The 14,321-nt window shown below is 39.0% G+C and overlaps 1 protein-coding gene across 6 annotated transcripts in view; it reads right to left on the bottom strand.

The window, feature by feature from the left end:
- Positions 1 to 3,114: 3,114 nt before the first annotated feature.
- The window catches only part of LOC103182148 (E3 ubiquitin-protein ligase RNF38), a 96,115-nt gene continuing 84,908 nt past the window's right edge, over positions 3,115 to 14,321 (bottom strand). For all 6 annotated transcript variants that reach the window (XM_007899028.2, XM_007899029.2, XM_007899026.2 and 3 more), the window contains 4 exons: positions 13,673 to 13,757; positions 11,818 to 11,939; positions 10,711 to 10,810; positions 3,115 to 8,446 (listed from right to left, as the gene is read on the bottom strand). In XM_007899028.2, coding sequence (XP_007897219.1) covers positions 8,384 to 8,446; positions 10,711 to 10,810; positions 11,818 to 11,939; positions 13,673 to 13,757 — 370 coding nt within the window. In that variant the 3' untranslated portion in view covers positions 3,115 to 8,383. The remainder of the gene's footprint in view (positions 8,447 to 10,710; positions 10,811 to 11,817; positions 11,940 to 13,672; positions 13,758 to 14,321) is intronic.

Below are 14,321 nucleotides of genomic sequence, written 5' to 3'. Positions count from 1 at the left end.
CACAGTACTGAGGCAGCTCTGGATAGCCACAAATAACATCCTCTCTGCCGGTGCCCAGGATATCCGATATCTTCTTGCCCTCCTAGACCATTCTACCACCTTTAATAACATTGACCTTCTATTCTTCTCCGCTGCTTCTCATTCCTGGTACAAGTCCAGCAGCTCTGCACTTTTTACTCCTTACCTGTCCCAGTATCTCCATCAGTTCTCCTCTAACAGCTTCTCGTCCTGCCCCAGCACCCGCACTTGTACTGTTCCTCAGGGCTCTATCCTCGGTCTTCTTTTCCCGATCTAAAGGATCCTCTTTGGTCACATCAACAACAACTTGCACTTATATAGCGCCCTTCACGACATCACCACAAATACACACATACATCGTCCACAAAATACAGTCAATCCACTTTCTGTGAAGCGCTTTGAGATTTCGAAACGACTATATCAAATGGAAGGATTATTATAATTATCATCATCTGCAGCCAGGGGTCCATTTCAACATATACACGGAGGACCTTTGCACGTCCAATTCTGAACGTCAGCAATTACGTAAGCAGAATGTCTCCCACCGAGGAGAGAGAGTGCGCGTTCTATTCCAAACACAGGAATTTCCACATGCGGGTGGCATACATGGAACTCACAGGCTTGGATACTCTTGAGCATGGTGATGGATGTGCCATGCATCTGGCTGGCCAACCCTCCTCCCCCATCCCACCCATAACCTAAAGCTATGAAGGTCAAAGTAATTTATTTCAGTTAACGTGAGAGTTTCGTTCCAGTCCCAGGACATTTCAGTCAAACCCTCTCGATAGAGGGTATCGATGATAGAGGCTCTTGCTGGTTCGTTCGTGGGAGCTGTTCACTGCAGTTCGGTGCTTTATTTATGTTTGTGTAAAGGTTCGAGAATTCTCACTGATAAAAAGTACTGTTTGTTATGAAGTGACAGCCTGGGACCTGACGGCTGATGATGAGGCCAATCGCTTTCTGAAGGTGAGGTTCTAAGCAAACTGAAACCCCATCCTGCAGGACAATTATCTCTGCAGCGGTCGTGTCAAGGTAACTGCAAAGGGGAGAGCTTTAAGGCAAACGTGGAGGCACTTTAAAGGGGCACCAGAAGATGTCTCAGAGCAAGTGTGGACTATCTGCAAAAGCAGCTTAGAACTAAGTACAATATTAGGCTAAGAGGGTTATAAGTGGAATGAAACCGATTCAACGGGTGCATCGCTCGGTAAGGAATCACAACTGGATATGATCCCAAATATATTTCCATTGCTGGTCTGTCAGTGGTCATGGCTGGAGTGTTTTTTCTAGGCTTAGACAAGTCCAGTGCTCTACAACACGTTTATGACTCCCATGGCACATCTTTAGTGTCTGTGATGTTCTTTTAAAGATATAATTATGCTCTTCCCATTAGTTCCATTTACCTGCCTTTGCCCCCATACCCCTATAACATGTTAGCATATAAGAAGATATTGCCAGTCTGATGAGAGGAATTAACTGTGGGTCAAAGGGTACAATGGTCATTCGCATCTCCCTTGAATGACAGCGAAGTCCCGATGTAGGTTGAACTTGTAAATATAAAACATATAGGGAACAGTGGGGTATGGGAGGGGGATAGGGTGGGTAATTAGGATGGGTATATTTACCAGTGCTGAACAGTTTAATCCTATGCAATTATATATGCAGGCACTCATACTCTACTCCTCTGCCTGCCCCCAGTCACTATGTTGGCACGGGCCTGCTGCTCGTCCCCCAAATCCTCTGCGCCTCCATTGGTGTCTGTACCGTTAGTCACTTTGCCCTAAGATCTGGAACTCCCTACCTCAATCCTTCCACCTCACTCCCTTCTTTATCTATCTTTAAATCCCACCTTAAAACTTACCTCTTTGACTACATCGATGATCACCTCCCCTTTCTCTTTGCTTGGAATCCAATCCCACCGCTGTAAAGCGTTCCAAGATGCTATTCATCATGAAAGGTGCTGCATAAATGCAAGCTGTTGTCCAAGCTGTTGTTTTAGCTGACTAAACAGTAATATATTAATCCTTACATTTGATATAGCGCCTTCTGACATGAAAGGCACTACACAAATGTCATTTGTCATTATCATGTCTTCGAGACGTCTCAAAGCGCTTCACAGAATATACCGTAAAGTGAATTGACTGTATACTTTGTGGGCGATATATGCAGTAACCCTAAATCACCAAGCCTGGACTCTTGCCAACCTAACACTCTCCAGAATTAGGTAAAGCAGGATGTGTCCTCGTAATAATAATAATAATCCTCGCATTTGATACAGCACTTTTCATGTCTTCTCAACGTCTCAAAGCGCTTCACAGAATACGCTGAAAAGTGAATTGACTGTATATTTGTGGGCGAAACGCGGCAGCCAATTGCGCACAGCAGCGTCCCACAGCCAGTCGTGGGTTGAAAATGACCAATTTATTATTGTTTTGTTTTGGAGGGATTATTATTAGGCTCTGTGTGGAGTGAGGAAACTTGCCCGAGGTTTCGCCCTCTGCCTGGAATTGAACGAGAGTACACATTCCATTCCAAACGCAGAAATTCGCATGTGTAGGTGGCACGTGTCTGTGGAATTCGGGTTTGGATACTCTTCAAGCAGGGTGGCAGGTTTCTGTGCGAGTCGGAAACCCAGCTAAGTATGAAACGCATCCCAGTTTGATGATCATTTTTTTGTCTCCGAAAATCTACATCATCATTTTTTGAATGAGGTTCCTCAACAGGTTTCCCAGTGGCAAATGGTGATGGCGTCTCAAAATCAGCAGTACCTCACACCAGCCCACAAGAGTTCTACTCCAGAAATAGATCGTCTTGGCAGGGCGTTAATCTGGGTGGGTGCCATTCATTCTGTTACTGGAATCGTCTCCTTTTCCCTTGGGAGCCCTTATTTACATGAACCTGTTGGTAATTGCCACATTTTAGATCCCTTATTTAGGGATATTTAGTTTTCACTTTACTGTTCATTGGAAAACATGTAATAAGGCATAATAGCATGTTTGTCCTGGTGAAATTTGAAATAAATAAATCTGATGTGGAAATAAGTTGGAAAGTAATACAAAGTAGATAAGGTCATTTAGATGAAGACTACCAGACCAACAATAAGTATACATCATACATTTATTAATGAACAACCCTCTCAACTCCAAAATTGGGCACAGGGATTAAAAATAAAAATTCATTGCACTACTTAGTAAAGCATTACTAGTAACTTTCATAAAAAATGTACAAATTTTGTTAAAAATTTATCAAGCCTTCAAATGATTTGGTTACAGATAGATTTATAATACAACACTGAAAACTACTTGTCATGTTAAATGATACAATAGTGTGTATGATTCAATGAAACACTCAGAAATGATTCCAACAAAATCCATTTGCTTTTTTTCTGATTCATTTGTGATTTTTAAATACGTAAGTGGCAAAATGAGGTAACTGTATATGTACCAAAGAAAAGCCCCACTAGATTTCCATTAAGACCTAAAGATAATCCAGAGTGTATGTGCTTCATATTTTTTTATTCCTCAATGGGAAGACTGCTATTGAAACCCCAGCAATTCAGAACCAATGACATTGTACCTATCATTGTTGAAGTGAGAGTAATTCTTAAAAAGAAAATCAGTAGAGTAAACATTTACCAGTTGAGCAGTCTAGTGTTATAGTTTGTCAAAATAACGATGAGTAAAACTTGGGCTATCCCTAGGTCTTGCTGAATTTGGTTACAATTAACATGTTTCAAAACTATCCACCAAAACTCATGCAAACACAAAATGGTGAGCTGGACACATTGGTAAACCCAATATTAGTGAGGGCCAACCAACACACAACAAATCCTACTGTATGTCGTTGTTCTTTTCCACCATACAGACTGTGGGATTAAATACATAAATGCACATTACAATTCATGGCAGTTAACAGCTGAGCATGAATCCCCTTTCCCACCCAAACCAACCCCAGTCGGGCAGAAAAAGCTGCAGCCGGTAGGAGCTGGTTTGATACACATGCACATGTGCTTATTACACACTGACCACAGAAAGCAAAGTCTGCACACATCTGCCCTAGAGTCTCCATGCAAACAACACAAGAAACATTTCAAAAGTGGTTAGCATTAAGAGTGCAACAATTAATTTTGCCAATAATCAGACCTAAACCTAACTGTTACTGTACCACCTCCCAATCGTTATTGAACCAAGTTATGTGAAATTATTCCCTTCAAAAAACAAAAAAAATACTCCAACCCCCACCCCGAACATTTTAATTTTACTTTTCTAATGGGAGTCCAGGTAACTAGTACATTTAACGCCTGTGTGAATAATAAAACCCTTGGTTTGTTTTTGCCAATTAATACTGTGGTTGATTCTCCGTTTCAGCATTAAAGCGGCGGATCCTTGCAGGAGTGAGATGTTTTACTTATGCACTGAAGTAACATTTTCTAAACTGGTAATATTGTAGGAAAAAATGGATAATGTCTTCTATAAAACATCAAATATGCTCCAGGGCTGGAAGTCGCACCTTTCTATAGATATTACAAAGGAAATTTCTTTGAACGGATGAATATCACAGACATTGTATTAAATATGAAGTGACTAATAATTTAAGGAACGCTCAGCCCTCAATTTAACTCTTACTATACTTTCTCTTTCAGTGCCCAATAGTTTTTTTTAAAAATTCTGCTACTGAACTGTTACAATCAAGTATTTCTAAAAGACCTGCAATTCCAATTTATTTTCATGATTCTTAAATGATAGGTCATATAAATAATTTAAATAAGAACAATTTGTCATGAATATACTTGACTTTAAGGTCACACAAGTTACGGATTAAAAACTTTTCATGCAATATTTAAAACCCTCTTCTACACGTCCTTAATGCTTCTCATTTCAACCACCTAATCTGTATTCCTGCATGATTAGTCACGATTAAAATGCTCATTATGTATGCAGACTTAAACAATTATATCCTCGGTAAATATATTTTAGTTGTCCGTGCAGTTTGACAGTTAGGTCTTTTAGAAATGCCGGATATATCTTATAAACAGCCTTCAACTCACAATCAGCAGCAAAGTGTGAAAAAATTAACACTGTTTGGCAATATTAGCGTAATGTGAAACACAAAAACAACATTCTAACAGTACTAATAGCTCTTTGTTTTGAATGTCTTCTCTTCTACATCTGTGTGAAAAGTGCTCCAATTACTCTAATATAACAGCAAGTTTCAAACAAAAAAAGCAATTCAACTATTTCTGTAGAATGAAAGTGACGCTGCAGAGCGAAGCAGCAGGATACATACAAACACCGCAGACAGGATATGAATTAATGCTCAGATAGGCAATGGTGCACAAATCTTAAATTAACATAGGCTGTAATTATTTTTTGCAAATTACTCATGTGAAATGTAATGCTTCCAGGGATGAAGGGCTACAGTTATGAAGAGAGATTGGAGAAGCTGGTCGCGTTTTCGTCGGACCAGAGAAGATCGAGAGGGGAACCTGATTGAGATGTACAAAATCATGAGGGGTGTTGTTAGGATAAATAGAGAGAAGTTATTTCCACTGATAGGGAAGTCAGTAACAAGGGGACAGTTATAAGATCGCCACAAGAAGAGCGATAGGAGAACTTAGGAGGAAATTTTTCACCCAGAGTAGTTGGGATGTGGAATGACCTGTTGAGTTGGGTGATGGAAGCATAGAGACCTTTGTAGCTTTCAAGAGGGAAGCAGACAGGCATATGAAAGAGAGGGACTTGAAGGGATTTGAGGATAAGGGAGCCATTGGGATTGAAACAACCTCCTTGGTCTGTGAGCTGTGGGCTTGATGGGCCGAACGGCTTCCTTCTGTGCTGTAGATTTCTATGAGATCGTGGGAAACCTTGTGGCTGGTCCTAAAATCTCACCACCCACATTATATGCGAGATAGAGAGAAATGATGGGCTTATGGTAGTCAGAGCCTTGGGACATCCTCCCGACATGACACTCGCTATATAAATGCAATCTGCCGGAGTTGGTGGTGGTCAGGTTGCTGTCGACACCATGTGCCCTGTGAAAGGAAACACTGCTCACACCAATTCCTTCGCCAACTGATGTCAACGGTAACGCCTGGGGGTAGCAGGCAGAGCAGGAAGTGATGACATGCAGAAAGTGATGTCAAAAGCAACCCGACAAGCCAGGGAAGGGTTACTTCCAGTTCAGAGTGGGTGCACACACTAGATCTGGACTAGAAGTGAGAAAGTACAGTTTGAAAGGGCCCGATTACAACTACATGTAAATCACATAACCAAATTGTAAATAACAAAATTCGCTCCCATTCTGTGTCCAATTCCAGTAACGCCCAGATGTCGGGTGAATCGAATCTCGTGGCACTACTAGGTTCTTAATCCAGCTTGAACACTCCACAATTCTAAGAAGTTACTTCATCCATGTTTTTAAGAATGGTTTGCTCCTCGATTATCTCTATTAAGCAAATCATGTATCCGATACCACAGCTAACAAACATGTTGACCTCAATCAATATTTGAATCAAACATTCGATTCAATTCCTAACAGAAAAATGGCAGAACGTCAGTGTGAATTTGTGCCTGACCACTGAATAAATACAATCTTGGGGGAAGAAGGGAGGATCAAAATACAGCTACAATCTTTTTCTGTCACTACAAATCCGCATCTGCCCTAATTTCTCCAGAAAGTGTTTCTATCCATTGTGACTACCATTGTCAATCCCTATTGTAGCACTATAAAAATATTGTTACAAAATTTGCTATAAAATTGAATCAAATACACGTACTTGATGTCAAAGAGTTCTTTGGATTGTCAATGGTTGTCTGACTACTACAAAATAGACGTATTTTCTAATAACTACTCATTGTTTTCTCCTGCAATATTTAAAAATAAAAACCCTTGTGCTTAATTCTGTCCCTAACCCTTCTTATTTAATAAGAATAATTTGCTTTACTTGGGGTCAGTTTCCAGAACAAATAATGGGAAATACCCTTTCGTTGCTAAGACTGATGAAAATTAAAATAAAATGTAATATTATAAATCTAACCTGTGCTGTTATGTTGTACACCTTCTGAGAAACAGAGAGAAAAAGCCAGAGCAAGATCCTGCAAAATGATAAAAATAAAAGGAACTGTGCTGGAATGAAAGAGAAATTTAGTACACATTAAATCACAATGGAGGAAATGGGAGTTGGAGGCTGGTAGCAAAATGGTAACACAATTCAGTTTGCGCTGAACTTGAATTAAGTACTCTCAAAACGGGCTTCAGTTTAGCTTAACAAATGGGAGTTAATTAAAATGGCCGGTTCCATGAATATCTGAAGATGATACCGGGAGACGTATTTTGGAGCACTGGAGTAACTGAACAAACCAGTTTAAGTCTAGATACGCGACGAGGGTTTTGTTTTCACACACGAGGACCCATATTATTTGACATGCCAATGACAATTTGTAACATATTGTATTTTTATAGCACACCCAGTCTCTTGTCATTAGACTCACATATGATTCTCACATTTTGTACATGACAAGATTCCTAGCAAAGTACTTTTGAGACTCACTGCTTTGGTTCTTAGGGTAGTAATATACCATATTTTGATTGGCACAAATTTTCACCCTTATTATTTTAGATGTGGGTGTGTTATAAATAAAATTTTCTAATCTGCCTTTACAAAATACCAAGGGGCAACTGGCTAATAAAATTTCTAATAATTGCTGCACCCTTTGCATACAGTGTGCAACCGCAAACAAAAAGAAACAAACCAGTGTACAGTACTAGGACTGTATAAATAACACACAGGAATACATTTCAGCATAATTAAGACTACACACATACATCTCGCATCATGCCAGTACTAAGTTTCTCACACAAAGTACATTTGGCTAAAACACTCGCACGCCTACAATCTTTCTCACTCACAGTACCTGAAGGCTCTATAAGGTAGAATGCTAAAATGGTTGAACTACCTTTATTTATATATATATATATATATATATACACACACATACATATATATATGTATATATAAATGAATAAGCGCACATGCTAAAAGATTACGTCCACTGTAATCTTGCAGCAACACTGGGAATGATCACACAAAAACCAGGGAATGTTAGTGCACACACAAATTAAGCTGAAAAAAAAAATCTTTGGAGTTCCAATCACACTGTTAGTATAACAATCCCATAATTGTTTCAACGTGAGGACTATATAAGCTTTATAAGTCATTAAATCACACAGTGCAAAGGGAGGTCATATGACTGCATCACATCATGACCCTTAATATAAAGGGAAGGCTGGAAGCCACAATAGGCAAGTTCAATGGATAGTTCATTCATAAGTGACAAGGAACACCCAAATTTGTGCTATTAGTCTGGTCTCATTCTGAATCACGATGAACTTCTGAAGCATCAGCTCGACAAATTGGACATGTACGATTTGCCTGGAAACAGATAGAAAAGCCTGTTTTATACGTCTGTACTATGCGTTGAAGAAGCAAAGCATCGTTAATGTGAATTATAAGAAAACATTAAAGACATTGTCAAAAAAATGTTCCGGATTGTTTTTATTTCTATATAGAAATTCCTCTGGGATTCCCTAACCACAATATTTATTTGTATAGTGCATATATTAATAGAGAACCCTGGCATACGTTTTACATTAATTACAACTCTAATATACCACCAAATCTAATAGACGTAATAAAACAAAACTGATCACATCACTGATGGTGTCCTGTTGTACAGACCTGTATACCATCATAGCTGATGGTCTTTCAAATCAGAGATGAACTGTTTGCACTGTTTTTTTTCACTAATACAAATGCTGCTGTTATTTTTACAGGAATTTACATTTGTTTTTTTTTAAAAAATGTTCTAAGACTAACGCAAACCAACGAATAATAACTTCTGATGGTTATTTTTCCTTTCAGTTTCACAGAAGTTAATTATTGTATTCCTGGATAATCAAGTTGAGAGAGAAACAGAACCCAAAATAATGACAGGGTTTGTTCATAACCCAGTTTTGTTCCAAGTTATTTGCCTGATCTTCCCCATAGGATATTTTATACAACGTCACCCCCCGCCCCCCAGCCCACCCCAGTGAATTATTTATTTTAGAGAATGAAGTAAAAAATATCACTTCAAAATGTGAAACTATAATTATAAGAAGTTTAACTGCAAACACTTTTGTGTGTTCAACATTTCCGATGAGCCAGATGACAGTTAATTTACAGAACAGCCAAAAGATGGAACAAATTAGATTCACAACTGCAAATTGAGATTGAGATTGGATTTGCAGTTCCCATTGAGCTCCATTTAGAATATGTGTTTCCTTCATGGACTGTACCATTTCATAATTTGTGAAATTGTACAGTTTACGAAGAAAAAAAAAAGCCAATGCTGCAAACAAACCAATGGTGTCAAGAGTGCAATTTCTTCAAATTTAAATAGTTTTGCATCACTAAAAGTGATGATACAAGACAAATGTCACTTAAAACCAATCTCCTCTTTAAGAGGGTTTGATTCCACAAATGACGTCATTTTATTCAGCTTCAAACATTTATTTATAAAGCGCAGTAACCAGAGAACTTTGTCAAATGTAGGAGCTTGGGTGTATTTATGCATTGTTATAACAGATACTTTCCAGATTTTTTATTTACTAATGTACCGAAATTCCTCTGGGATTCCCTTTAACCACATTTTTTATTTGTATAGCGCATATAATAATGTGTGAAACATATACCACAGTTCTCCAAATGCATATTAGCCTTAAAGCATTTCGACCGCAAAATACACGGTGACTACAATTTACAGTGTATCCTGTGAAACATTTTGAGACGTCTCGAAGACGTGATAAGGCACGATATGAAATGCAAGGATTATTATTATTACTACTGCATTACAAATGTTATTGCCATTCAAGCTGCTGCCTACTTTTCAAATTAGGAGACACTTTTTATATTGCACAGCAAAAGTTTACCTCTAGATGGCATCAAGTCAAAGGAAAACATAATACTTATTTTCAGTGAGTCATTTACTTGTTATTAAGAAGTGTATCAGTACATTTGCCAGTATTGAAATGTTACTGAACTCAAAGATAATTTTAGATCCATTCTGAGCAAATGAACATGAAACAATGTAAAAATTAAATTTTATTTTTTTTATTTAAACAAATAAATGATATTAAATCAGTTACAACATAAAATCTTGCCTTTAAAGTGTATAGCTTGAATAGCAATAACATTTGTAACACAGTAGTAATAATAATCCTTGCATTTGGTATAGCTTCTTATCAGATCTTCGAGACGCCTCAAAGACTGTTGTACAATCAATGAATTAAAAAATATGAACATAATAATTGACAATAAAAGTCTAGTGCTACTTTAGATGTCGTGAGGGGGTGAGGAAAATTCTATATTACAAGACGATTCTTACTTTCCTAAAATATCACAGCTCTCAACTCATAACTTATCAAAAGTTATCAAAGATTTCCAAGGAGGCATTAATTAGCCTTAAAGCATGGATAATCATTCTCACAATTTTGCTACTACAAACAAGATTAAACAGAGAGTAAGTGCAGTGCTATCTATCTATTTACACCATAAATGCAAAAAATAAAGGATCAATACCCAAGCATTTTTAATTACAATTAGTTTTTTTAAAAAATTAATTCAAAGTAAAGTTTTCTACTATAAATCCATTTTACCTTAAGCCATTTGTCAACACACTTGGCATGAAACTCATGGTTGCAGGGTAAGACTCGAAGTAGTTGCCTCGATTCAAAATCACACATGCACACTACACACCTGTATAAAATAGCCAAAAATATGTATTTTAAGATCATTGACAATAATAGATGGCACGTCTACCTGTAGGTTCAAAAGAATTCGGTAAATTGGTCGTGGTTTATGGAAGGAAGGAGCTTGATAGCATTTTCTTGTTCTGTTAACTAAATGTTTTGTCTAATTTGGACAGTCCATGTTACTCTGACATGCCGTGTGAAATGAACAAGTTCTACATATGTTCATGATTGGTATAGGTGATGAGAAGTTGCATGGAACTATAAGTGATGTGCACACAGTTATCCAGTTATTAATGGTCACGCCAAGCCCAGTACTTTACACTCCAAGTGGTGCTTGAAGTTGCACCTTTGTTCCATCAAGGCACGTCTTATGACCTTCCTCTTCGACTGCGCCTTCGGCCACCCTCCTACCCCCACCCTCCCTGCTCTCCACCCCTCCCGATCCCAAACCCCTGCTCGGATCCAATTCCCTGACAGTCCAGCGCCTTGGGTCATCCTCCCGACGCGAAAGGCGCTCTACAAATGTAAATTGTCGTCGTTGTTGTTGTTGTATTTGCTTATAGAGAGGGGGAAAAAGAAAATAGTTGGAAGAAATATTTGGTTTGTCCTTTACAGTGCATCATATTACTTACCAGACTTACTCAGCACTAATTGTTTTGTCCAAGGACTCACGTGAGGGATTTTGGCAAATAGCTCTGCCAGCTGTGAAGCTGACTCTGCCTCCACGAGAGCTCAGCGACAGATCAGTGTAGGCCTCAACCCTCCCTTTCTGCAGCTGCTTTCCGTTTACCACAAATCCACCTCATTGCTCGGTCCTGGACTTGACAAATGGCCCCGTGTAAACCCATCCACTGCACGCCCAGGAAACCTCACGCAATGGCCCGAGAGCCACACTGTGTTCACATCGACAAGTCTAAGCACAGATAGCAACAAGGTCTGAAGAACTTGATCACTTATAATTCTAAGGCACCCCGTCTTTATTATCTTTAGAAATTCAGTGGTTCTACTTACAACGTCTGCTCTGACTGGTGGTTGTTAGGGTTAAACCTATAGGATGGAAGTTGCTCAATATCTGCTTTTGTAAGTCCCCGTGGTTTGGCCTCTCCTAGTCTTTCAGCCAAATTGAGCAGCGCCTGCAAACAAAACACACATTTTTTAATCATTTCCAACATGGCTTTCGATTCTCTTGCCCAGTAACATGATATAAGGCTATTTTATGGTTCAGAATTTGTTCTTAATATCAATGTTATTTATATTGGCAAAAGTACTGGACCGATGAGGATCTTGATTGACTTCCCCAACTACATGCACATAAAAGAATAATTATTTAGAAGCAATAAAGTAGTTGATTATTATGGCTCTGCAATCCAACAAAGTTCAATGTACAACATATGTACATTCTGTACTTCCTTGCATTCCTTTCAGGGACAAATGCAGGCCACTGAACTCAGAGAAGCACCAGATCATTTCAACATACAAATAGGGCTCATACAAATAGGTTGGAAATCCAAAGTTAAAAATGAATGGATTGGTTTACATTAAACTTCTCTACTGAAAAATATATGTACCTGTGGGATTACAGTATCTAGGAGATGTGCACAGGATAAACTTCTCTGCAGTTTGGAGGGAGGGGTAAAATTTTCCTTGGGCCACGGTTCAAGTTTCATCTTGAAACAACATGTAGTGATTGCTAACTTTCAATCGTCTTGCCTAGGAACATGGTAGAGGAGTAATTTACGATTTGAAATATTGTCTGAACATTCCTGTGGATGTCTGGCAGATCCTTGAACAGAATGCACGCTTATTTTGTTTTTAAGAAGAGTTTCATCTTGCTCAGGCCCAGAGGTTTTCTCGACTTCCTAACAGATCGAGCGAGCTGTCTGGCAGAAAATTTAAAGTTGCACAAGGTTTTGTAAGTTGATAAGACTCTGATTGGTCAGTGCCTTGGGACGTCCTCCTGACTTGAAAGGCCCAATATTAATGTAAGTTTGTTTGCTGTTGTTGCTCGTATTGTTGATGCATTTTTAAAATAATACATTTTTCAAAACGTTAACCGCATCTTGGCTGAAGGTGACTAATACACGAAATAAACTAGTTTAGCGTGATTCGAGTCAAACAGAAAAACAGAATATGTATGTAATGGGAAAAAAAAGAGCAGCGTAATCGGACTACAGTAGACAGTTTAGAATCACAGAAAGTTTACCATACAGAAGATGGCCATTTGGCTCATGGCACCTGGATTGCTGGCAGCTCTTAGTATCAATGATTCTATGCAGAGTTTAGGGAGCATATACCTCGTGCTTTGAATGGGTTCAGCTGGTAACTTTCTTCAGCTAAACACAATGAAAGCCTCAGCTCCTGTTTCTGGTTCCTACTCGCACAACCTTCACAGCCACTCACTCCAATTCACTGATGGTGAAATGGAGGGCATGAGGGATATGCAGAAGGCTGGAACCAGTCGGACGGAGGCAGCAGGTAGTGGGTTGGAGGGTTAAGCAGGTTGGAGAGGTTTGAAAACGAGTGTGAAGATGTTGAAATCGATCTGTTCGGCAATAGGGAGCTAGTGGAGCCTGGCTAGAACTGGTGTGATGGGGGTTATGGAGTTTAGTAGGGGGTGAGCATGTGGATGGCGGAGTTTTGTACCAGCTGGATCCTGTGCATGGTGGACCAGGGAGACCGGCAAAGAGGGCATTTGAGAAGTCAAGTCGGGAGGTGAAGAAGGCATGGACTGGTGTTTCGGCTGAGTCTGTAGTGTCAGCCTAGACTCTGAGCTGAAATCCTAATGTGTGCTAAACCCCCAAAATGTCTGACCGAAAACCGAGTACTATCAACTGAGTAAAGATCATATCATATGGAATATACTAACCTCGTAGTTTTCTACCTCACCATCCTCCACATCCAATTCCAAACTAAAGGTTGGTCCCACTGTAGGTGGTACTGGAAGCATTGATCTGTATAAAAAGAAAGATCAGGCCATTAGTTTCCGAAGATTTCAAGATTGTTTTTACAATATGTGAAACTGTGTTATAAGGAAAGTTTAATAAAACAATTTTATTTTAATGTGGCTGAACTATTTAATGTTAGAATAAAACAATTTCGCCCACAAAAATATACAGTCAATTCACTTTGCAGTATATTCTGTGAAGCGCTATGCGACGTCGTGAAGACGTGATAAGGCGCTATATCAAATGTAAGGATTATTATTTACAACAATTTCCGGTCATATAATGCCCTTATTGCAGGGTAGTGGCTTGGAGCGCTAACGCAGGCATTTTTGATGCTCTGAAACATCAAAATGACGCATAAATATAATTTGGTACAAACTGTAGACAAATAATTGTAGACAAATTGAGAAAGATATTGCATGTCATTGTAAGAGGGCAGGGTAATGGGATTAGAGTAGATTGCTCCAGTCAAACAGCTAGCACCAGCACTGGCACCATCAGAAGAACTGAGTGCCACAGTGAACTGGAATGCAAGTGCTTTGCTTTCTGGATATTTGGTTGCAACGGAAT

Source organism: Callorhinchus milii, unplaced genomic scaffold (genome assembly GCF_018977255.1).
Source record: "Callorhinchus milii isolate IMCB2004 unplaced genomic scaffold, IMCB_Cmil_1.0 Scaffold1, whole genome shotgun sequence".
Lineage (NCBI taxonomy): Eukaryota > Metazoa > Chordata > Chondrichthyes > Chimaeriformes > Callorhinchidae > Callorhinchus > Callorhinchus milii.
The sequence above is the reverse complement of the archived record's forward strand: the minus strand, read 5'-3'. Positions and strand labels throughout refer to the sequence as shown.